At 47.4% G+C, this 25,484-nt stretch overlaps 1 protein-coding gene across 5 annotated transcripts in view; it reads left to right on the plus strand.

The window, feature by feature from the left end:
• Positions 1-25,484, plus strand: part of ARSG (arylsulfatase G) — a 151,002-nt gene that overhangs the window by 31,970 nt on the left and 93,548 nt on the right. Inside the window, exons 1-2 of one of the 5 annotated variants that reach the window (XM_024234748.3) lie at positions 86-220; positions 15,891-16,659. In XM_024234748.3, the coding sequence (XP_024090516.2) occupies positions 16,442-16,659 (218 nt within the window). In that variant the 5' untranslated portion in view covers positions 86-220; positions 15,891-16,441. Of the gene's footprint in view, positions 1-85; positions 221-829; positions 919-2,203; positions 3,125-7,811; positions 8,969-15,890; positions 16,660-25,484 lie in introns of those variants that run through there. The other 4 variants (XM_054537311.2, XM_054537312.2, XM_054537313.2 and 1 more) reach the window with 4 other exon arrangements.

The raw sequence follows: 25,484 nt of genomic DNA on the forward strand, positions 1-25,484 counted from the left end.
CCCGCGCCCCGGCCCCGCGTCGCTGCCTAGCTCTTATCCTATACCGGCTGCAGCCGGTCTCCGCCGGCCTCGGGGGCGCGCCGCCGCCGACCATGTGCTGCGAGCGCCGAGCGCAGCCAAGGAGGGGGCCTGCCTGGCGCGCGCGCGCCGGCCCACGTGGACCTGAGCCGCGCCGGTCGCGCGCCCGCCCGCCCGCCGCCTGGGCTGGGGGTCACGAAAGGTAACCGCGTTGCGGTCCGGGGCCGGGCCGCCCCCGCCAGCGCCGCCGGGGTCCTTGGCACAACGCCCCGATCTCCCAACCCGGGCGCGCCTTTGCGCGCGTGACCCGCCCAGACCCCGGAGCTTTGCTGTAACGCTAGTAGGAGCGCGAGCGTGCAGGGTGTTGGGGGTGCCTGCATCCTGTCTCGGAGCACCTCGGCCAGGCGCGAGCGCGCGGGTCCCCGTCCCCATCCCCGGCGCCTTCCCAGCGCGCCCACCGCCCAGTCCCCCCCGCGCCCTGAGGATTTAAGGATTTAGCGGGGAGGGGGAACACGCGCGCGCCGGGGCTGATCCCGCGCGGCGCTCGCGGCTGCGGCGGCTTCGCGCCCGCCCCGGGCAGAACAGGTTCCTTCCAGTTTGGGTGTGAGCTGCGCGCGCGGCGCCTGAGTTCCTCCTGCAGCGCCCACTTCCCCCAGTTTCGTCAACTCGCGCACCCCCACAGTTCCCCTTCCGGCAGTGGGGAGGGAGTGCCGCAGTGGGCCCCAGGGAGCGAGCGGCCGGGCCGCTGCGGGTGCCTTGCTTCCCCCACTTCGCTGCACCGGCAGCAGCGACAGCAACAGCATCCGCGTTGCGCGAAAGGAATGTGAGCAGCCGGGCTGAGTCAGCATCCCCGGCCCGGGGCGCGCGCGCACCCTCCAGGCAGAGGCGGCGTCGGCACAGGTGCATGGCTCCCATACCCGCGGGGAGCCCTCTGTAAGGGACCTGGAGGTTTAGACAGTCCGTGCCCCTCATCCCGTAGTCCCCGACCCCAACGTCACTGTGAACTAAGCGGATGATGCACGCGAAATCTCATTTAGGAGCTCCTCATGGGGACAAAGCATGTGTCAGATCCTAGACATTTCAGAGCCTGCGGGGGCGCAAACTTAGCTTCTTGGTCTCTACCTCACATCCCGAGGGCAAATTTGGAAACTGCTCGGAAGCAAAGGCCATGTTATTTGCATTCGTCTGCAGACTTTGGCGCCGGCTGCTGCCTTCATTGGGGTTCGGAGAATGTGGTTCTGATGTCAGAAACTCAAGAGAGCCTAGTTTGGGAGTGCGTGCACGGAGGGTCGCCACCGGGAGGAGTCGGCGATCTGAATTTTAATAAAAATCCTTCCTTGCTCGCTGATTTCTCTCACCATTTTGGGATAGGCTCTCCTGAGTTAAATGCCATCCTTTGCCGTTGACAAGTTCTGGTTGTGTAAGTGGGGAAAAGATTCGTTGGTACAGGGTGCCTTGTATGGCCAGTACTGTACAGCCAGGGGGCCGCTGAGTAGCTTTGCAACCTTGTAGGCGTAATTTAACCTCTTAGAGCGTTAATTTCTCCAGATCTGTGAAATGGGGATGGAGGTGGTATTCCCAGAATTGGAGGGTTTAATTTATGGTACTTGTAAAGTGCGGATCGCAGTGACTGGCATTTGGTAAGGCCTCAGTACCCATTAGCTCTTGCTGCTGTTACGATTTCTGCTTTACCAAGGCCAATTAATTGCTGACTCCAACACACTCCCTGTGAGAGAGAGCCTTTTTTGAGTTGTTCTTCAAAGGATCCATATATAATGATATGTAGAAACTGATTTGAACACTTCATGCTAATGCAGGGCTGCCTGTAAGACAATCTTTGACATTTAGGATCTTACACTTTAATATTTAGGACCTGTTACTGTACTCTGTATGGAAATGTCATGTGCAATATGACAGCATATTCTGTATGTCTTAGGAACCTAAAGGTGCGGCCAGCCATTTATACCTCAGTGACTCGAAGCAAGTCACATAAAATCTCTGTACTTCAGTCTCTTGATTTAAAAAATGACACAAATTATGCCTAAAGCCTCAGGAGTGAATGAATGATTGGAAGAATCACATCTGAATGTTTGAGCAAGTGAAACCTGGCTTTTGGGGAGCATGATTCTAATAATAATAATAATAATAATAATAGATTTTTGTTACTACTAATGTGTTACTATTCTTATATTTTATTAATATTAATCTTTTTTTAATGTTTGCTTTGTCCTCAACACTGCATTAAGTGCCATACATGTAATGCAATTTTAACCGCATCAGTAACCTTCTGTAGTTGACACTCATGATTCCCATTCTACGGATGAGGAAAGTGGAGGCACTGAGCACTGGAGGGATTGACCTAAGGTTACACCATGTTTATAGATACACACTAGCGCTTTTTACCACTAGAGCTCATCCAAAGATGACGTTTGCCATCTGTGTTTGAATAATGGAGAGGTGGCTGGAAACCCAACCTAAGCACAGCCTTGCTAGTCACAAAAAAGTCATGCAACATGACTTTTGCCCACCCTAGTTAGAGACTGGCTTCACCTTGTTCCCTCAATCCTAGTGAGACCAAGCGTGAAAACCCCTGCTTTTTTAACTTCTCCAGAGAAAGCACTGCATTGCCATGCTAATCAACACCCCCTCGCCCCCAAACAAAACTAACTCTGTTTAGTTCTAAATAAGAACAAAAGAACCTTTGGAGTCTGGAGTACAGGACCAGAAAAATCAGGAAATCAAGTGAAGGGCTCAGCTCCCCTCTTAGCCTCTCCTGTTGTGTCTGCCTGATCCCAAATGGCAGGCAGAGCCCCCTCTCGGCTTTCCTTTACAGTGGGCGAGGCCATCATGATGCCCTTAAGAAGACCCCCAACATCTTCTTGGGGAAAAAATTGGCTCTTCAGAGCTGTCCCCAAGGCTCCCGCTTTTAGCCCTCTTGCATAGGGTCATTTGCATGAGAACAGATTCCTTTGTGTAAAGTTGGCCTGCCTGTTCTCTGTCCACGTTTATAGTCCTTCAAGTCTTCGTGTTGGGTTGCTAGGCAGATATGACCCTGGCTTGCAAATAAGCTCACTGCATTTACCAGCCTGTGAGAACTTCAACTTGGGTAAGTAGACTGAAAGGAATCTGGTCTGGAGCTCTGGGAAGAGGGTCCCGCAAGCCTGCTTTTGGGGGCTGACTCTTCAGGGCAGCCATCAAAGAGGGAGAGTGTGTGAAGGGGGCTTCCATGGGCGGCTTCGATGGCCCACCCACCCTTCCATTCTTCCTCTTCTAGTTTCTGTTCCACCCACCATGCTCCCACCCAGGGGCTTGTGTTCTGGGCAAGTGACTTGTATGCCACTGAAGCAATTTCTTGCTTTAAAACTTTAATATCTGCTTCTCCAGTTGGCCAGGAACTTCACACACTCTGCCATCTAGCAACAGTGAACTGATGGTCCAGGTAGTTCTGCTAGGTTTATTTTGTGATTTGGGGTCCTCCCCTGCAGCACTCCCCCAAATTTCACAGTTTGTAGGAAGGCAGGGCTCTTCAAACTGGGAAATGCACACTTCAGGGGGAATTTAAAGATTTGCCAAGGGGTTCTGAGGCACAGATAGTGATGACGATGATAATAATAATACTACAGAGTTGTGTGCATGGCTTAGTACAGTTGCTAAGTTAACCGAATTAACACGTGCAAGGGGCTTAGCACTGGGATTGGCTCATGGTCAGGTTCCCTAACTCTTGGCTGCGACTCTTTCAACCTGTGATTCCTGGGGGATTGAGGAGGATGGCGATCAGGGAAGCCTTCAATTGGCAGAGAGGACCTTGGGAGAACTGGCAAGGGGTGCTGAGCCAAGGGACAGGTGAACAGCAGGAGAGGAAGGTAGGAGGTAGGTGAGGCCATTTTGTATTTGGGGACAGTGAGGTCACCTTCCCACTCGTGTGTGTGGGGGCGGCCGATGATTGATTTCTGTCATGCCCATTACCATTTGGTGCAGTATCGATGTATCGTTGGTGTCTGTCATTAACTCTGAAGTAACTTTTACTTGATCAGTACTGAATTTCATTCCTAGCCTTCTCAGTCTTCATAGTTGACTGCTCCTGTAGTTTTGCCATCTATTACTGCTTAAAAATTAAAAAAAAAAAATAGAGAGCATAGCTTCCAGGAGGCTTCTATAAATTATCTCAAGCCTGTTGCAAAAGTCCTAAAAAAGCAAACCCAGGCTGAGTGTGATAATCCTAGCGCTTTTGGCCTGAAGGCAGGAGGATTGCTTGAAGGCAGTTTGAGACCAGCCTGGGCAACACGGCAAGACACCATATCTAAAACAAATTTTTTTTTTTTTTTGAGATGGAGTCTTCCTCTGTTGCCCAGGTTGGAGTGCAGTGGCGCGATCTTGGCTCACTGCAACCTCTGCGTCCCGGATTCAAGCAATTCTCCTGCCTCAGCCTCCCAAGTAGCTGCGACTACAGGTGTGCGCCACCATGCCTGGCTAATTTTTGTACTTTTAGTAGAGACAGGGTTTTACCATGTTGGCCAGGCTGGTCTCGAACTCCTGGCCTCAAGTGATCCACCCGCCTCAGCCTCCCACAGTGCTGGGATTATAGGCGTGAGCCACTGCTCTGGCCTAAAAAATATATTTTTAAAAAAAATTAGCTGGGTGTGGTGGTGCTGTCACACCACTGCACTGCAGCCTGGGCAACAGAGTAAGACCCTGCCTCAAACCAGCCAACTCCAAATCTCAGAACAAAATTATTTAAATCACATTACATTTAGGAGTGAGTGCATGTCACATTAAACTGTATGACACAGTTGTGGGTCGTGGGATCTCGTTGGTAATATTGGGAAGGGCTGTGTATGGGACCAGTGGATTTTGCCCTGATCGAGTCACACTTTCTTCGGATAGTTGTTGAAGTTGCTCCACCTGCCCTGTTCCTCGAGGCCCAAGGAATAAAAACCTGCTCTCCTGCTGTGTTTCTTGCCTAAAGGGAGATGCTGACTTTCCCTATCTTGTCTAAACAGGTACCTCCTGTCCTGTGCTTCTAGATTCCCAGGAAGAATAGGCAATGTTAAGCTTCCATTTTAACCCTTTAGGACCAGTGCCTCCATGAGTTTCCAGATGGCTAGGGGACGATGCGAAGAAACTACAAGGATGCTGCAGGATTGTGTTGTGGGCAAATGGTGAGGAGGGGCCTCGCCCTGCTGTGATCAGTGGGGGACTGTGGAGTTAGGTGAGCTTTGTAGGGATATACAGCAGGACTGGGTCCAGGGAGCATCCATCCCTCCATCCTTCCCTCCCACGCCCATCGTTCATCCGTCCATCCACCCAAGCCGCCTCTGCTCATCCATAGCCCACTTGTGAGCACTGACAACTGCTGTTGTCTCCCAGGCCACAAAACCACACCTCAGAGGATGTGGTTCCTTCTCTCATAGTATGTATAGTTTAGTTCAGAAGACAGGACACATGCGATTGTTACCTAAAAAACAGCATTTCAGCAAGTGCAATTTTACAAGTGAGAATTACAAGTGAATGTCTTCCAAGAAAGAACTTCGAAAAGTCATCTAAGTTTAGGGGAATGATGAGATGAAGCTGGCAGGGCGGGGCAGAGCAGGCTGGGCTGTCGATGTTCATGTTACATGCACTCATCCAGCAAATATTGACTGAATACCTTCTGGGCTGGGTGCCGGAATTATGCAGTGCATAAACTATACAGAATGTCCCTGCCTTTACAGAGTTTCTGCCCTGGAGTTGTGGATCTTTCTTGCTTGAGCACCTAGCTAGCCAAGCATCCTGGACAAAGAGTTCTTTTGAAATGTTTCTGATATGGAAATGTAACTTCCATTTTCAATTAACATCAACAAAGGGGAGATTCCCCTCACACGCATCCTACATCTTGACCTCATATTGTTAAATTGTCCGAAACCAGATTTGCTGGAAGGCAGCATACTCCAAGGATGCCAGCTATTATTAGAGTCTGCTTAGCTGAAGGGACCTGGCACAGGTTTAGCCAAGATGGCAAAGATAGTCATGGGATTGTGTAACAAGGAACCATAGTTTGGAACGTTGAAAATGCAAACTGAAATCACTCTTTATTTCCTCTTTGCCTTGTTTGTGACTATGGTGGCGTGTTTCTAGTGTCTGTCTTCTCTAGGTTCAGAAACCAGCATCAGAGCTTGCTTAACAAACAATTCTGGCAGATTCAGCCAGTAGCTGCAGGGAGTCTGGATTTTGCCATCTATACTCAGAATAGTTACGTTTTTATCTTTTTTTTAAATAAAAAAAAATTTTTTTCTAATAGAGATGGGGTCTTGCTATGTTGCCCAGGTTGGTCTGGAACTCCTGGGGTCAGGTAATCCTCCTGTCTCGGCATCCCAGAGTGTTGGGATTACAGGCATGAGCTGCTGTGCCCGGCTGTTATGTTTTATTTTAATGTTAGTAATGCTTTGGCTTGCATAGAACATTTTTAGTGTGTTCTCATATTTATTATCCCTTTATCCTCAAAACAATCAAGAGATGGACTAACAGTAGCCAATATTTCTTAGCACTTACTGAGAACTTGGGTTGGATTATTTCATTCTCACATTGTGTTTGGGGTTGAGAAAGTTTACTGTGACTCTTTTTTTTTTTTTTTTTTTTTTTCCTGATATCTAATTCCAGGCCAAAACTCCATTTTTCAGGTAAGGGAGGAAACTGAGACACAAAGAGATTCTGTAGCATATCTGCGGTCACACAGCTAGCAAATCACTGCTGAATCCTGGATACATACTCCTGTGGAAATAAGACAACACATCTCAAAAGTCAGTTCCCCAAAAGGCAAATTTGCTAAGTAACTGCTTCACTAAATTGTTTTTTTCCTAAATTTGGGTCTTACCCCTATTTCTGCCCCTACCTGAGCCTTGGCTTCGAGATTCCTAAAACTTTAGGGGAATCTGTCTTGGGGTGCTCAGGGTGCCATAATAAAATACCATGGACTAGGCTGGACTTGGTGCCCCACGTCTGTAATCCCAGCACTTTGGGAGGGTGAGGTGGGTGGATCACTTTGAGATCAGGAGTTCAAGACCAGTCTGGTGAAACCCTGTCTCTACTAAAAATATAAAAATTAGCTGGGCATGGTGGTATGCATCTGTAATCCCAGCTACTTGGGAGGCTGAGGCACGAGAATCACTTGAACCCAGGAGGTGGAGGGTGCAGTGAGCTGAGATTGCTCTACTGCCCTCCAGCCAGGGTGACAGAGCGGGATCCTGTCTCAGAAAAAAAAAAAAAAAAGAAAAATACTGTAGACTAACAACAGAAATTTACGAAAATACAGCCCAAACAGAAATTTATTGTTTACAGTTCTGGAGGCTGGCCAGTTTGGTTCCTGGTGAGGGCTCTCTTCCTGGCCTGCAGACAGCCACCTTCTTGCTGTGTCCTCACATGGCAGAGAGAGTGAGCAAGCAAGTTCTCTGATGTTTCCTCTTATAAAGGCACTAATCCCATCACCTCATGAACTCATCTAAGCCTTATCACCCTCCAAAGGCCTATCTTCAAATATCATCACACTGAGAGTTAGGGCTTCAACATACAAATTTTGGGGGCATACAAACTTTTAGTTTATAAAAACATATTTCATTGAGGAAGTGGAATGGATCCAGGGCAAGGATAAATCTACAAAAATAGAAAAGATAGTACAAAGCACTGTTTTTCTTAAGAGAAAGTTTCCTATTCTCATGCAAAAATGACAAAGGGAAAAAAATTGAACTTTTTTTTTTTTTTTTTTTTGACCCAGAGTCTCACTCTGTTGCCCAGGCTGGAGTGCAGTGGCACTGTGTTGACTCACTGCAACCTCCGTCTCCTGGGTTCAAGCAATTCTCCTGCCACAGCCTTCCGAGTAGCCGGGATTACAGGCGCCCACCACCATGCCTGGCTAATTTTTATATTTTTAGTAGAGATGGGGTTTCACCATGTTGACCAGGCTGGTCTTGATCCGCCCACCTCGGCCTCCCAAAGTGCTGGGATTACAGGCATGAGCCACCGCGCCTAGCTGAAAAAATGGAACTTTGACACGTAAACCACCGATCAGGCTGAACATGACAAGGGGAAAGATATGATGCATAAGGTGGGCCTGCCAAAAAAAAAAATCGAACCTGGATCGTATCTCATCCAAGATCTGCAAGCCAGTTTACAGGGAAAATGGGTCCAGGGAACATTTTAATAGAGGATACAATCAGCTAAATCCAAAATTTGAGAAATGTTACAGGGCAAACACCATAATTTATTTACAAATCTATGCAGAGAAAGGAGGAGGGGAGCCATAAATGAAAAGAAAAGAGACACATGAACCAAGTGCAGTGTGTTGTGAACCTTGTCTGGATACTGATTAGAACAAACCAACTGTTAAAAAAATACTGATGAGACAGTGGAGGACATTTGAACTCTGATTGGATTTTTGATGATACTAACCAATTGTTAATTTTTAAAAGGAGGGTGTTATGGAATTGTAGTTATATAGTAAGAATTAACTTTTAGAAAATCGTAACAAAATACTTTTGGATAAAATTATATGATATCTGGGATTGCCTTTTTTTTAAAGAGAGACATAGGGTCTTGTTCTGTTGCCCAGGCTGGAGTGCAATGACATGATCACAGCCCACTTGCAGCCTCAAATTCCTGAGCTCCAGCCATCTTCCCACTTCAGCCTCCCTAGCAGCTGGGACTACAGGCACATGCCACCATATCCAGCTATTTTGTTGTTGTTGTTGTTGTTGCAGAGAGATGGGGTCTTGCTGTGTTGCCCAGGCTGGCCTCTAACTCCTGGCCGCAGGTGATCCTCCTGCCTCAGCCTCCCAAAGCGCTGAGATTACACGTGTGGCCCACCACGCCTGCGGCTTATTTCAAAATAATCCAGCATATGTGGAGAGGGAGGCAAAGGGAAATTGAAAGAGAGAGCCAGCCTGACCATATGTTGATCATTGTTGAATTGAGATGTTGGGTAAGTACATGTGAGTTTCTCAACTTTTGTGTGTTTGACAACTTCCATAATAAAATGTTTAATAAGTGATAAGTAAATACAGCTTTGTAAAAAGTTCTTAAAAATGTGGCAAACAGACTTCCAGGGAGTGAATTTCAGACAGTTGACCTGGAGCTTTCTTCTTGATCACACCCCTCAGGATTTTTCTTCTCAAGTGGAGGATAGAGTTTTAGAGGAAAGATGTTATTCAGAGGTCCATCTCCTCTCTCTTATCTGTGAGCGAGGACACAGATATAATTTCTGCAGGGCTACTGGGTTTTTAGATGCATGGCGTGATGCCACCTAGGTTCTCTCAAACTGGCTCCTGCAACATGGCTTTCTTCTGTGACAGTCTCAACAGGTGGTTCGAGCCTAAAACTAGGCAGGATGTCATATGCCCCCTGTGTATGGGTTTCCTGGCGTCGTTGGGTTCACAGAAATGATATTGCCTGAAACAGTGTCTGGTGTGAGGTCTCCAAGCTTTAAAAAAAAGAAAAAAGCCACTTTGGGAGGCCGAGGTAGGTAGATCATGAGGTCAGGAGATCGAGATCATCCTGGCTAACATGGTGAAACCCCGTCTCTACTAAAAATACAAAAAATTAGCCGGGCGTGGTGGCGGGTGCCTGTAGTCCCAGCTACTCGGGAGGCTGAGGCAGGAGAATGGCGTGAACCTGAAAGGTGGAGCTTGCAGTGAGCCGAGATCGCACCACTGCACTCCAGCCTGGGTGACAGAGTGAGACGCCGTCTCAAAAAAAAAAAAAAAAAAAAAAGGCATTTTAATTATCTAAGTGAAATTGCTGTCCCGGGCTGGATAGAGGCATTCAAAGATGTCTTTTGCATCTTCTGTTGAGCTTAGACTACTACACCTTGGCCCCTATACTCTAAGAAAGCAGTCTTTTCAAGTTGGGCTGGCCTCAAAATTACATGTTGGGGTCTACGGGCAAAAGCCTAGGACACAAGGATGTTTATTACATGTAGATAATAAATAACCCTTTGTCCTGGCTATCGTGGTAACTGGGTTTTCCTTTTCACCTGGATGGACTAGGGTGAGGCAACATGTAAGGAAGTGCTCATTGCCCAGGTCGTGCGAGTACAGGGTGGCTACCTGAGCAGAAGGGCCACCTCCTGACGTTTTGTGCCCTAGGCATTTTGCTTGTCTCGCTCTAGCACTATCTCACCTAGACTCACCTGGACCCATGCAAGAGACTCCTAACTCAGCTGCTTCTTTCATCTGCTGCCCTGCGGGGCATTTGTGTGTTCTCAACAGGGCAGGGATTCTGTTACAATTTAAACCAGAGCCTGCTGCTCTTGCTCAATTCCTCTGGCTTCCCATCTCTCGCAGCAAAAGCCTTTCTTTCCTCTCTGACTCTAATCCCTGCCCTTCCTCTCTCCATTGCTTCTGCAGTGGCTTCTTTGCCGCTCCTTGCTTGTGCCAGACCCCAGCCTTTCCCAGTTTCTCTGCCTTTCCTGCATGGCTTCCTGATGGCTGCGTAGCTTCCTCCCTGACCTCACACAGATCCTTATCCAAATTGTGTTTTCTCGATGAGATTGTCCCAGACCACCCCCTTTAACTTTGCAGCCTCCATCCCATGCCTGAGCTCCTTCTTTGATGTTCTTCATGCTATTTACATTTTATTGATTTCGTTTCTCCCCTCACTGTCAAAAAAGTAAGTGGTGTGAGGGCAGGGACTTTTATCTGTTTCATTCGCGGCTGTATGCACTGTGCTTGGTTTAAAACCTGTCAGTCAGTACAAATTTGGTGGACAAATGACAGAATGCATTGGGGAGTTGCTTCCGACAACACGTGAGCAGCTGATGCCCAAGGCCCCTTCTGACAGCACCCGATGGCTCCTGGCTGCCAGCCAGCACACAGACCATGTTCTGATCTGGGGAGTAAAACAACAGGAGTCCACATCCCAGAGACCCGCTCCCCCCTGCTCTTTTGTCTTTTTTGGCCTCAGCTCATCAGATGCTTTTGTCTCTGGAAAACCAACAGAACCCTCTGCCAGAAAGGTCTGCCCGACCTTCTTGTTATTTCAGCTGTTTTCAAGGTTCTCTAGGAGGATGCTTGGCCACAGGGAGGCCCATGGGAAACGAGGGTCAGGTGATGAAGTGAGTGGCTCAGGAAGCCCAAGGACTTCAGCTCTGTGTTTTCAGACGCTGCTCAGCAGATCTTCAGGTTGCTGCATTCCATTCGCTTCTCAGTGCTTCTGGCCCACAGCCTGCCTGTGGGTCATTTGGCTGTTTATCAGTACCTTTACCCCTAAGCAAGCCTGGAAACTGAAGGGAGGTCAAACTTGAGCACACTTAGCAGCCCTGCTTTAAAATGGGGGTCGTGGAGAAGAAAGGAATCATGGGTAAAGCTGATTGTCAACTAAAGTTCACTCTGCTTCTGCTTGGGGAGCATGAGACGTGGGAAATTGTTTATGCTTGTGCTCAACAAGGATCTTTCACAGTCAGTTGTGCTCTGATGGAGCAGATGGGCCTTCGTTGTGGGATTTGTTGACTGACATGGCCGAGTACCTTCTGCCCCAGTGGAAGGAGGGGTGAACGGTGTATTTGCCAAAGACTCTGCCTTTCTTTATAGCCAGGAGTGCTCCTTCCCTGTGTCTACTCTTGTTTCTGAGCGTGATGGAGAAAGAAAAAGCTGGCAAAATAACATCAGATAAGATCTGAGGGTAGCAAGTAAGGCCATTTTCTTTTCTTCTTTTGTTCTAAGGGCTAGATGCAATCAAATGCTTGGCTTATATAGCTGTATGTTTGGAGGTATTGTTTTCAGAGACAGGATCTTGCTCTGTTGCCCAGGCTAGAGTACAATGGCAGCATCATAGCTTGCCACAGCCTTGAACTCCTGGGCTCCAGTGGTCCTTCCACCTCAGTTTCCCAAGTATCTGGGATTGTAGATGTACACCACCATGCGTGGCTAATTGTTTAATTTTTTTGTAGAGATCGGGTCTCGCCATCTTGCCCAGGCTGGTCTCCAACTCTCAGGCTCAAGCAGTCCTCCCACCTTGCCTCCCGAAGTGCTGGGATTACAGGCATGAGCCACTGAGTCTGGCTATGGAACCATTTTCCTTATATTTTTGTTTTGTTTTGTTTTGTTTTGTTTTGAGATGGAGTCTCACTCTGTCACCCAGGCTGGAGTGCAGTGGCGCAATCTCAGCTCACTGCAACCCCCGCCTCCCAGGTTCAAGTGATTCTCCTGCCTCAGCCTCCCGAGTAACTGGGACTACAGGTGCACACCACAATGCCCGGCTAATTTTTTGTATTTTTAGTAGAGATGGGGCTTCACCATGTTAGCCAGGCTGGTCTTGAACTCCTGACCTCGGGTGATCCGCCTGCCTTGGCCTCCCAAAGTGCTGGGATTACAGGCATGAGCCACCGTGCCCAGCCCCATTTTCCTTATAGCACTTGAGCTCAACGTTTGAGCTTAGATCTTAATCAAAGTCTGTACCTGGGCATCCATTCTTTGAGTGTCTGGTCTGCCTTTTCCATTTAGTTAACAAAAATGGGGAAAGGATTAAATGTCTCCCTGGAGGTGTGGGTGTGAAGAATAATGCAATGGTGTGCTGGCTAGATTCACTTATTTCCATTCTATGAACATTTTAAGTAATGATTCTCTTTGAAAATCCTCAATGGAATGTTTCATCATGGAACACTGAAGAAACACAATCTGTTTATTTATATTCTCCTACCTTAATTTTAGCTTCTTTCTTAAGTGAATTTTTTTCCCCTGAAGTCTTGTACATGGGATCCATTCTGAAATGGATTATTGACCAGGCATGAGGCCACTCTAGTGTTCCAAGCTAAGAAACTTTAAGAGGAAAAGTTTCCTGTGTCTGTTGCACATGGTCAGAAGCCAGTAGAATGATCTCGGAATCAAGCAGCAGGTCCACAGGTGTTTGTTAACCACCCTCCTTGTGCTGAGGCTCTTTCTCCTGAAAAGGGAGATGTCTTTGGAGTCTCAAGATCAACAAATACCAGTTGAGTCTAATTGAGTTTGAGATAATACATCTCCTTTTGGGAAACAGAAGAATTTGCATTTCTGAACAATTGATTCATTGGCCTCCAGATGACATGACTGTTTACTTGGATTTCCTTTTAGTTTGATTAAGTACATATTTGCCCATTCTTTTGGTTTTTATCCCGGTCTTCCAAAATTTACATACCTCTAACCACCCCCATCCATGTGGATTGATCAATTGGGTTGGCTTGTAAGGATGTACAACTGGAAAAAGTGTCTGTCATAATCCCAGGCCTATCTTTTTTACACAGTGGTTCTCCTTTAATCTGCCCCATACATTGGATGTTCAACTGAAGCTTTGTTGTTGTTGTTGTTAATTTTAGATTTAAAAAAATACAGATAAGGTCTCACTATGTTGGACAGGCTGATCTTGAACTGCTGGCCTCAAGTGATCCTTCCGCCTCGGCCTCCCAAAGTGTTGGGATTACAGGAATGAGCCACCATGCCCAGCCAACTGAAATTTTTATTTGGTCCACAATTTCAACTCTGTTCCTCCTTATTAAACTTGCAAATTGGCTGGATATGGTGGCTCATGCATGTAATCCCAGCACTTTGAGAGGTTGAGGTGGGAGGATCACTTGAGCCCATGAGTTCCAGACTGGCCTGGGCAATATAGTGAGATCCAATCTGTACAAAAAATAAAAAGATTAGCTGGGCGTGGTGGCATACACTTGTAGTTCTAGCTACCCAGGAGGCTGAGGCAGGAGGATCATTTGAATCCAGGAGTTTGAGACTGCGGTGAGCTGGGATCTGTCTCTTTAAAAATAAATAAATACATAAATAAAATAAACTTGCAAATTTAGGGCTTTTAAGTGAACTAGAGCTAATCTAGTTTTATCTTTGGCTCCATTTGCAACCTGCAGCTTAAAGTATAGCCTTCGATTTCCGTCTTTCAAAACTCAATCTGATTTGTCGCTTTTGTTTGTACACTGAAGTTGTGAGTCATCAGTTAGATTAAGCAATTTCTTTTTTCTTCTTGCACTAGACTCATGATGTTTTTGTTTTCCAGCACCTTTGCTGCTTAAAGTGTGATCCAAAAACGAGCAGTACAGGCCTCACATGGGCTTGTTAGAAATACAGATCCTGGCTGGGTGCGGTGGCTCACGCCTGTAATCCCAGCACTTTGGGAGGCCAAGGCGGGCGGATCACAAGGTCAGGAGATCGAGACCATCCTGGCTAACATGGTGAAACCCCGTCTCTACTAAAAATACAAAAATTAGCCGGGTGTGGTGGCGGGTGCCTGTAGTCCCAGCTACTCGGGAAGCCGAGGCAGAAGAATGGTGTGAACCTGGGAGGCGGAGCTTGCAGTGAGCCGAGATCACGCCACTGCACTCCAGCCTGGGCGACAGAGTGAGACTCCATCTCAAAAAAAAAAAAAAAAAAAAAGAAAATACAGATCCCAGGCCCAGCCTTAGCTACTGATTCTGTGGTTTAATCAACATAAAATCCACAGCGGATTCATATGTACCTCCATGTGCAAGATGCACCACTGGTTGAACATGTCTTTAGATTTTCTTATTAAAATTACATGGGTAGGATGCAAAGGGACACATTTCCATGAAAAAAATTTTTTGAAAATTTTTCCAACATTTTATTATGAAAATTACAAACATACAGCAAAATTAAAAGAGTTCTATAGTAAGCACCCATATATCCTCTACCTAGATTCTATTATTAACTTTTTAGAACCATTTCCTTTTCCCCCAGATTAACTTCTGTCAAGAATTTTGGCTGGGCCTGGGTGTGGTGGCTCACGCCTGTAATCCCAGCACTTAAGGAGGCCAAGGTGGGCAGATCGCTTGAGGTCAGGAGTTCAAGACCAGCCTGGCCAACATGGTGAAACCCCGTCTCTACCAAAAATACAAAAATTAGCTGGGGTGTGTTGGTGGGCACCTGTAATCCCAGCTACGGGGAGGCTGAGGCATGAGAATTTCTTTTTTCTTTTTTTGTTTTTTTTTGAGATGGGGTTTTGTTCTTGTTGCCCAGGCTGGAGTACAGTGGTGCAATCTTGGCTCACCGCAATCTCCGCCTCCTGGGTTCAAGCTCTCTCTTGCCTCAGCCTCCCGAGTAGTTGGGATTACAGGCATACGCCACCACGCCCGGCTCATTTTGTATTTTTAGTGGAGCTGGGGTTTCTCCATGTTGGTCAGGCTGGTCTCAAACTCCCAACCTCAGGTGATCTGCCCGCCTCGGCCTCCCAAAGTGCTGGGATTACAGGTGTGAACCACCGCTCCCAACGAGAATTTCTTGAACCTGGGGGGTGGAGGTTTCAGTGAGCCGAGATTGTGCCATTGCACTCCAGCCTGGGTGACAGAGTGAGACTCAGTCTCAAAAAAAAAGAATTTTGGCTGGGCATAGTGGCACATGCCTGTAATCCCAGCTATGTGGGAGGTTGAGGCAAGAGGATCACTTGAGCCAGGAGTTTAAGACTGGCCTAGGCAACGTAGCAAGACCCTATCTCCAAATTTTTTTTTTAAATGTAGAAACATTAGGTTATAGCACGACTGTTACAAATAACCATATCTTGGTAATAAGGGTCTCACCTCTCCTTCTGGAATTCTCAGTGGCACAGTGGCATTTAGCAGCATTGGGGGCTGGTTCTGGTCCCACCCAGAACACTGGGCCTCAATATCCTCATCTATACAGTGAGTGGGTTGGCAGAGATCATCTCTAATGTTACTTCCAACCCTGTCACTATAGGTCTATTGCGAATATTATTATCATCACTATTTTTCAGGTGGAGAAACTGATGAACCAGTTAAATATTTGAATAAAAACATCTGTTGGCATGGAAAAGTGATTATTTCCTAAGCTACTGAGTAAAACACAGCTGCACTGGCAGTTTTAACTCTGTTTTCTTGTCAATTTTTGTTCTTTCAGGAAACCTTACAGAAACATGAAGCCCTCAACCATCTGGTACTCAGTTATTCAGGGCTGACGGCGGCTTCTAGAACATCCAGGTGTTCTGCAGATGCGAGAACTCATCCTGTAGTCACCAGATGGAGTCCCAAACAGCCAAACAGATGTAAGGCCTGTGCTGTGGCTCTGAGGCCCTGAATACAGAAGGGTCACTTTCTTAGTGGCCAAAGAGCAATTGTTGACATTGATGTCTAATTATTGAATACAACCAGTCATTTTACTGAGCTGCGGTAACGAAACACTAACCATAGAAGATCAAGCCAAATTAGGGATTGCAAATTTCCTGATTCTTTTGAATTAGGATTCCAGATGGGGGCCTCATTTCTGTAGCCCCCAACATTCCTATAGCCGCCATCACCGCCATCACCGCTGCCACCAGCATCTTCTTGCAGACTCCACCCCTGCTCCCCAGAGACTTCCTGCTTTGAAAGTGAGCAGAAAGGAAGCTCTCAGAAAAGTCTCTAGTGGTGGCTGCCGTCGCTCCAGACAATCGGAATCCTGCCTTAACCACCATGGGCTGGCTTTTTCTAAAAGTTTTGTTGGCGGGAGTGAGTTTCTCAGGATTTCTTTATCCTCTTGTGGATTTTTGCATCAGTGGGAAAACAAGAGGCCAGAAGCCAAACTTTGTGATTATTTTGGCTGATGACATGGGGTGGGGTGACCTGGGAGCAAACTGGGCAGAAACAAAGGACACTGCCAACCTTGATAAGATGGCTTCGGAGGGAATGAGGTGAGTCTTGAGATGCCAGGCCAGCCTGTCTTTGGATGTCTTACTCCCATTCTTGAGAGGGGAAGGGGCCGTGCAAAGCACTTAAAGAGTCATTGATGGACCCATGCTGATCTAGTTAATTTATTAATTAATTTGGTTTGAAGCCAGCATAGCATCGTGAAGAAATCCAGCCATCTAGCACCCATCCATCTATCTAGTAACATTCATTGTGTTAGGAGCTAGGAATATGGAGGTGAACAAGATAAAACATTTTTGCCCTCAAGTTATTCATTGTCTGGTGGAGGAGACAGGTTAAAAGGAAAGTAAGGGGCTAGGTGCAGTGGCTCATGGCTGTAATCCCAATGCTTTGGGAGACTCAGGCGGGAGGTTCACCTGAGCCCATGATTTTGGGACCAGCTTGGGCAACCTGGCGAGATCCCACTTCTACAAAAAATAAAAGCAAATTAGCCAGTGGTGGTGGCACACTCCTGTGGTCCCAGCTACTCGGGAGGCTGAAGTGGGAGGATCACTGGAGCCCAGGAGTTCAAGGTTGCAGTGAGCTGTGATTGTGCCACTGCACTCCAGTGTGGGTCACAGAGCGAGACTCTGTCTCTTAAAAAATAAGTAAATAGGCCAGGCGCGGTGGCTCACGCCTGTAGCACTTTGGGAGGCTGAGGCAGGTGGATCACCTGAGGTCAAGAGTTCGAGACTAGCCTGACCAACATGCCGAAACCCTCTCTCTACTAAAAATACAAGAATTAGCGGGGCACGGTGGCAGGCACCTGTGATCCCAGCTACTCGGGAGGCTGAGGCAGGAGAATCACTTGAACCTGAGAGACAGAGGTTGCAGTGAGCTGAGATCACACCACTGCACTCCAGCCTGGGCAATAAGAGCGAGACTCTGTCTCAAAAAAAAAAAAAAAAGTAAATAAATAAAGAAAGGGAAATAAGAATTATAAGCAAATGGCTTCTGAGCCCACATTGAGAGTTTTTGTTTGTTTGTTTTGTTGTTTTTTTTTTTTTTTTTTTGAGACAGAGTTTCACTGTTGTTGCCCAGGCTGGAGTGCAGTGGCACGATCTTGGCTCACCGCAACCTCCATCTCCCGGATTCAAGCGATTCTCCTGCCTCAGCCTCCCAAGTAGCTGGGATTATAGGTGTGTGCCACCTGGGGAGAAACCCCAGAGATCGGATTTCTCCATGTTGGTTAGTCTGGTCTCAAACTCCCAACCTGAAGTGATCCACCCATCTCGGCCTCCCAAAATGCTGGGATTACAAGCGTGAGCCACCGCACCCAGCCCCAACATCCAGAGTTTTTGGAGAACAGAGGCAAGGGTGTGGAACCCAACCTGGGGTTTCAAGGGAGGAGATGGCCTTTGAAGAGCAAAAGAGAGTCTGTGAGGCGTGGGAGACATGACTCACTTATTTATGAAAGGCGTGGCTTACGTTTAAGGCATACTGAACTCTAAGGGACCACAAAAGGGAAGCCTATGCATCTGATGAGTCAAAGTGTTTAGAAAACAGCTATTGCAGATTTTTGTTAAAATGCCCAGCTCCTTTCCCTACTTAGATGGAGAACAAGCGTTAGAGCTTTCAGACTTCAGGATTTTCTTCTTGGGCTAACGCTGGTCTGATTGTCCAGCTCGGATTCTGTCTGCACTGGGCGAAACTCCTCCATGTGGTGTGGGGGGAATCATTTCAGCTCACTGCTTAGGATGACGCATAGGGCATCTCCACAGAGTTTTGGCCACTGGCTTCCTGGAGCTTGATGCTTTTCCTGAGATACGTGCCCTTGGTGGGTGGTGGTTTCTGCATCTGGTCTCACCCACTCCAGTTCTTCCTCACCTCCATCAAGGTGAACTCTTCTGCTTCTAGTCCTTCAAAGACATTTTTTAGCCTTAAGGATAAAACCCAAACCCCATACCACAGCTAACAAACTGGCGTTTGGCTGGGTGTGGTGGCCTCACGCCTGTAATCCCAGCACTTTGGGAGGCCAAGGTGGGCACATCACTTGACAGGAGGAGTTCAAGACCAGCCTGGCCAACATGGCGAAATCCCATCTCTACTGAAAATGCAAAAATTAGCCAGATGTGGCGGTGCACGGGAGAACCTGGGAGACAGAGGTTGCAGTGAGCTGAGATTGCACTGCTGCACTCCAGCCTGGGCAACAGACTGAGACTCTGTCTCAAAACAAACAAACAAAACCAACAAAACCCCAAACTGGTTTCTTCTCCGCTCTTCTCTCTTGCAGTGGTCTTTGGATGAGCCCTCCCCTCATCTGTGTGATGGGTTCATCCTGGTGCACTCTCCACTTCCTCTGTTTAATTAGTTTCTTCTCACTACTTAGGTCTCAGTTGTACACGAGGGCCTCAGGAAAGCTTTCGTGGACGCCTCGGGTGTTCTGTGATGGTCCTTGCTGCTTTCTGTGGTGGCTGTTCAATCATCTGACCACTACGTTGGGTTGAATAGCATCCTCCCTAAATTCATGTCCATTCAGAACCTCAGAATGTGACCTTATTTGGAAATAGGGTCTTTGCAAATGTTATTAATTAAGGCTCTCGATGATCTCAGAATCGATTTAGGGTGGGTCCTAAATCCAGTGACGTTTCCTTAGAAGAAGAGGAGAAGACACAGAGACACACAGAGAGAGACGGTGACGTGAAGATGGAGGCAGAGATTGGAGCCGTGCCTCTACAAGCCAGGAACACCAAGGACCGCCAGCAACCACCAGACCAGGAGAGGGGCATGGAACAGATTCTCCCTCAGAGCCTCCAGAAGGTACCAGCCCAGCTGACATCTTGATTTCAGACTTCTAGCCTCCTGTACTGTATTTTTTTTTTTTAGGCGGAGTCTTGCTCTGTCGCCCAGGTTGGAGTGCAGTAGTGCAATCTTGGCTCACTGCAACCTCCACCTCCCAGGTTCAAGCGATTCTCCAGCCTCAGCCTCCCGAGTAGCTGGGATTACAGGCATCTGCTGCCATGCCTGGCTAATTTTTGTATTTTTGTAGAGATGGGGTTTCACCATGTTGGCCAGGCTAGTCTCGAACCCCTGACCTCAAGTGATCCACTCGCCTCGGCCTCCCAAAGTGCTGCGATTACGGGTCTGAGCCACCACGCCTGGCCTGTACTGTTGTTTTAAGCCACACAGCTTGTGGTAATTTGTTATGGCAGCCACAGAAAACTTACACACCTCCCTCCTAGCTCTGGACTTCAGGAAGAAAAATGCCTCATCTATTCTTTCCCGCTTATACTCCTAGCATGTAGCACAGTGCCTGGTGCATAGTGGACAATTAATAAATATTTGTTCATCAATAAATGGGCTCTAGGAGCTCAAGATGCCTTGGAATGTCACCCCAAATTTTGCATGTAGGAATATTTTTCTGGGGAGAGAGTTCATCCATTCATGAGCATTTAGCAGATTCTCAAAAGGGCCTGGGTTGCCAAATGCTTAGGAACTTCTGCTTTCAGTGTCTAGCAGGTTAGTGGGGAGATATTAGTCCCATTATTTAAGCTGAGATTTGCGAGGCCTACACATTTTTTTTCTTTCATGTGCTGTCTCTACTGTCACGCTCTCATCCTGAGCAGAAAGGGCGACTCAGGGGTCAGATGCCAAATGTGGTTCGTTGGGCTCTCCTTCTCCCCACCCCCTTATGAAAGTGTTTCTTTCCATCTGAGCCTTGTGACAGTGGCCAGGTGGATAGCCCTCTGGCCTGAGGTCGACGGCTTTTCATTCTTCTTTGTTGACAGGAAAGCCGGGCTTCCTGTGAGGCCATGAACTGATTCATCGCTGGTTTCTCCCACTGCCTACTCACGGCCAGTGGGGAACCATGACTTTCAGACACGAACTCTTATTGCCCAACAGGGTCTGGGGTGACTAGCTGGGACTGCACGCTCAAGCCACCACGCCCGGTTCTATTGGCTCCTTTTTTATTCGTGCATGAATTTTCTAGGACTGTTGGAACAAATTACTCCAAACTGGACAGCTTAAAATGTTACTTTGTTCTGGCCGGGCACGGTGGCTCACACCTGTAATCCCAGCACTTTGGGAGGCCGAGGCGGGCAGATCACAAGGTCAGGAGATCGAGACCATCCTGGCTAACACGGTGAAACGCTGTCACTACTAAAAATACAAAAAATTAGCCGGGCATGGTGGCGGGTGCCTGTAGTTCCAGCTACTCAGGAGGCTGAGGCAGGAGAATGGCGTGAACCCGGGAGGCGGAGATTGCAGTGAGCCGAGACTGCACCACTGCACTCCAGCCTGGGTGACAGAGCGAGACTCCATCTCAAAAAAAACAAAAACAAAAACAAAAAAACATTACTTTGTCCTTTCACAGTTAGGAGAGCCAGAAGTCCAAAATCAAGGTTACGACTGAAGGCTCTGACAGAGAATCCATTCCTTGCCTCTCTCCTGGATTCTGGTGCCTGCTGGAATCCTTGGCATTCTGGGCTTGTAGACTCCTATCTGTGCCTCGGTTCTTACGAGGCGTCCAGACTCCCCTCCTCTAATGAAAATACCAGTCTTTGGATTGAAGGCCCACCCTACTCCAGTATGACCTCATCTTAACTTGATGACATCTGCAAAGACTCTATTTCCAAATAAGGTCACGTCACAGGTTCTGGATTGATACGAAATTGACGGGAACACTATTCAGTCTGGTGCAATTAGCTGTATTACATCTCTCTCTTTTTTTTTTTTTGAGACATAGTTTCGCTCTGTTGCCCAGGTTGGAGTGCAGTGGTGCAATCTTGGCTCACTGCAACCTCCACCTCCGGGTTCAAGCGATTCTCCTGCCTCAGCCTCCTGAGTAGCTGGAATTACAGGCACCTGCCACCACGCCCGGCTGATTTTTGTATTTTTAGTAGAGACGGAGTTTCGCCATGTTGGCTAGGCTGGTCTTGAACTCCTGACCTCAAGTGATCCACCTGCTTTGGCCTCCCAAAGTGCTGGGATTACAAGCATGAGCCACCGTGCCTGGCCTACATATCTTTTTTTCCTCCGCTTCTAACTCAGTCTGTAATGTAGTAGGTGGTCAGTCAGTATCTGTCGCATTGAAGACTAAATGTCATGCTTAAGAGGGCAGGAGCCAGACAGTTTGAGCTCAAATCCCAGCTCTGCCACTTCCTATTTGTGACCCCAGGCAAGCTGCATCGTCCCTTGGAGTTTTGCTTTCCTCTTCTGTAAGTGGGGACGATGATAGCACCTCTACCTCACAGGATGTTGTGAGGGTTAAATTAAGTAATCTGGGCCGGGCACAGTGGCTTACGCCTGTAATCCCAGCATTTTGGGAGGCCGAGGCAGGTGGATCACCTGAGGTCGGGAGTTTGAGACCAGCCTGACTAACAAGGAGAAACCCCATCTCTACTAAAAATACAAAAGTAGCTGGGCGTGGTGGCGCATGCCTGTAATCCCAGCTACTCAGGAGGCTGAGGCAGGAGAATCACTTGAACCCGGGAGGCGGAGGTTGCAGTGAGCCGAGATTGCGCCATTGTACTCCAGCCTGGGCAACAGAGCAAGACTCCATCTCAAAAAAAAAGAAAAAAATTAAGTAATCTGTAAACCAGGCGTGGTGTTACACGTCTGTGGTCCCAGCTACTCCAGAGGCAGAAGCACGCGGATCCCTTAATGCCAGGAGTTCAAGGCTGCAGTGAGCTATGATCATGCCATTGTACTCCAGCCTGGGCAACGGAGTGTCTCATAAAAAAAAAAAAATAAAAAATTAAGTAATCTATGTAATCAGTTAGCATAGAGCCTAGCATATAATAGATAGGGTTCTATGTTAGCTATGGTTATTTTTGTTATTGTTACTAGAAATGTCCAAATGTAATGTCAGTGTGAATTGGCTAATCTGCATGATAAAAGGTCCAGTGACAAAACTTGGAAGGATGAGGTGGAGTTCCAGTGACAAATTCCTGTTAATCCCTATGCTGGCTGTGCATTGGGGCCAACACCTTTATTTGAATCAACACAACAGCTGCAACAATCACTAACCCTTACCAAGCTCTTGCAAGGTGCCAGGCTCTAGGCATTACCCTGGCTAATTCTTGGTACCACCCTACTTTTCTCTTATATCTCAGATGAGGAAATTGAGGTTAAGTAACACGCCCAGAGTTGGTGAGTGGCCAAGCCAATATTCAAACTCAGATTTCCTCATTCTAGAGCCTTATTCTTTCAGGGCTGGGCAGAATTGGGGAATCAGCAAAGAGAATCCATCAAGATTTGGCCAGCTTTGCCATATGGCTATCAAAGAGGAGGAGGCCAGGCGTGGTGGTTCACATCTATAATTCCAGTACTTTGGGAGATTGAGGCGGAAGGTTTGCTTGAGCTCAGGAGTTCGAGAGCAGCCTGGGCAACATAGCAAGACTTCATCTCTACAAAAAAATCAATAAATTAGCTGGGCGTGGTCCTACCTACTCCAGAGGCGGAGTCAGGAGGATTGCTTGAGCCCAGGAGGTTGAGGCCACAGTGAGCTATGATTGCCTCACTGCACTCCAGCCTGGGTGATGGAGTGAAATCCTGTCTCAAAAAAAAGGAGATTGGAATCTCATCATTTTTTTCTCCCTTTGGTGCTAATGAAGGATTTTTGTGCTGTCCAAGCATAAGAGGCACCCTGAGAAATGGGATTGTATTTATTTATTTATTTTGAGATGAAATCTTGCTCTGTCTCCTAGGCTGGAGTGCAGTGGCGTGATCTTGGCTCACTATAACCTCTGCCTCCCGGGTTCAAGTGATTCTCTTGCCTTAGCCTCTCGAGTAGCTGGGACTACAAGTGTGCGCCACCATACCTGGCTAATTTTTGTATTTTTAGTAGAGACAGCATGCCACCGTGTTGGCCAGGCTGGTCTTGAACTCGACCTCAGGTGATCCACCTGCCTTGGCCTCCCAAAGTGCTGGGATTACAAAGTGCGTGGGTGGCACCCAGCCAGAAATGGGATTTAGATGTCAGTCATCAAAATGGTTGATGCAACCATCGTTAAGGAGGCTCACCCAGCCAGGGATGTGTGATGGCTGCAGTTTCAGGTCTGCAATCTTATCCCACCTACTCCAGCTTCATCTCCAGGCCTCTCCTCATGTTCCTAACATTGCACATGTTTCTGTTCCTTGAACATATGCTTTTCCCTGCCTCAGGGCCTTTGCACTGGCTGTTGCCTCTTATTGGCGAGCTCTCTCCTCAGGCTTCAAGCAGCTGATTGCTTCTCATCCTTCTGGCCTCCACTCAAATACCATGTCCTCAGAGAGGCCTTTCCTGACCGTTCTTTCCAACATTGCCTTCCTTCCCCATGCACGTCTCCTACCCATTCTCCTGTTCTGTTTCCATGACCTGTATCACCGTTGAAATGATCTTTGTTTACTTCTTTGTTGCCTGTCTCTCCCACTGGAATATCACCTCCTTACAGGAGCCTCCTTATCTGTCTTATTTATGTCTTCAGTGGCTAAAACAATGCCTGGCACATGGTAGGTGCTCAAACAGTAATTGTTCACGTACTTGGACTCCTGGATCTAAACTTCCAGGTGTGCACACATGGGTTAACCCGAGCATGAGAGCTGGAACTAGACTGCCTGGGTCTGTTACTTGCTAGCTCTGGGACACTGCGCTAGTTATTAAACCTTGCTGGTCCTTAGTATGCTCATCTCTGCAATGGGAAAATAATGGCACCTACATCACAGGACTGTGGTGAGGAGGAAATAAGTTAGGTCATATAAGGCAGCAAAAGGGTCCCTGACATGCATTGGTGCTTGATGGGTGCTAGCTCTTATGATTCCCTATGACACCAGCCCTGCTCCCCTGTTCGTCACAATTCCCTCCTCTGGCTGGAGGGTGAGGGCTGTTTTCTCAGCTTCTGTTCCAAAAGCACCTTGCTCTGCCTGTTCCCAGACTCTCATCCTTCCCCAGGCTGAGCTGTAGGACTCATCTGTCCTGTTAGGATCTGCTTGTTTCTTCTCATTCCTAGACCAAATCCCCAAGTCAACACCTAAAGATCTCAGTAACATTCCCCTTTTAGTTTGTGGCCAGCGCACACTATTCGTTTTTTGTTTGTTTTTAACCTGGCTGCAGGAGATGCGATTTGCCCATTTTTGCACAGAAAGGGCACCGTCCATACCACAATTATGATGTCATTATTTGTTAAAGGAAGAAAGGAATCTGGGGGAAGAAAAGCAGAATCTTTCAGTGCCTTCATATTTTGGTATCCCTTTACAGACTTCTAAGCTTCATTTACATGGAGATAAAATAGGGATTATGGCCTAAAATCCTACAGGCTTAAGCCCATTTACAGTAGCCCAGGTCAAAGAGCATTCATGTCACCGTATCCCTTAGGGAGAAACTGAGGCAGAGAGAGATGAAGTGTTTTTACTGTTATAATCAGCTGTCTGCCATGTGGGGGTAGGTTATCTAGTTTGTGGGTTTGCTATCTTAAAGATTGGCTACATGAAAAATAATGATGAACTTTTTTTTTCTGTATGGGAAAAACCCAAAGCTACTGCAAATCAGCAAACATCTCTTTATCAGAGGGCGTTGTCGTTTGGGGCTCCCCAGTGTTGAGAGATTGCTCATGTATGCACCGCAAGGCCCCAAGTCCCCTTGCACATGTCAGTAGGTTAAGTAGCCAACCTATTTTGCCGTTGACCTTGTGGGATGTCATTTTGCCAGTGTCCTTTGTAGATCTGAGCTGGGCTGTGCTGTTGAACACTTATCAGTTTAAAAATGATAAGATAGCCAGAAGATAATTGAAATGAAATTTAAGTGAAAATGTCAGGGACTTAGTAATCAACTAAAACTTAAAAATTTTAAGCAATTGGCCAGGCGCAGCGGCTCATGCCTGTAATCCCAGCACTTTGGGAGGCCAAGGCT

The sequence above is a fragment of the Pongo abelii genome, chromosome 19, assembly GCF_028885655.2.
Source record: "Pongo abelii isolate AG06213 chromosome 19, NHGRI_mPonAbe1-v2.0_pri, whole genome shotgun sequence".
Classification (NCBI taxonomy): domain Eukaryota; kingdom Metazoa; phylum Chordata; class Mammalia; order Primates; family Hominidae; genus Pongo; species Pongo abelii.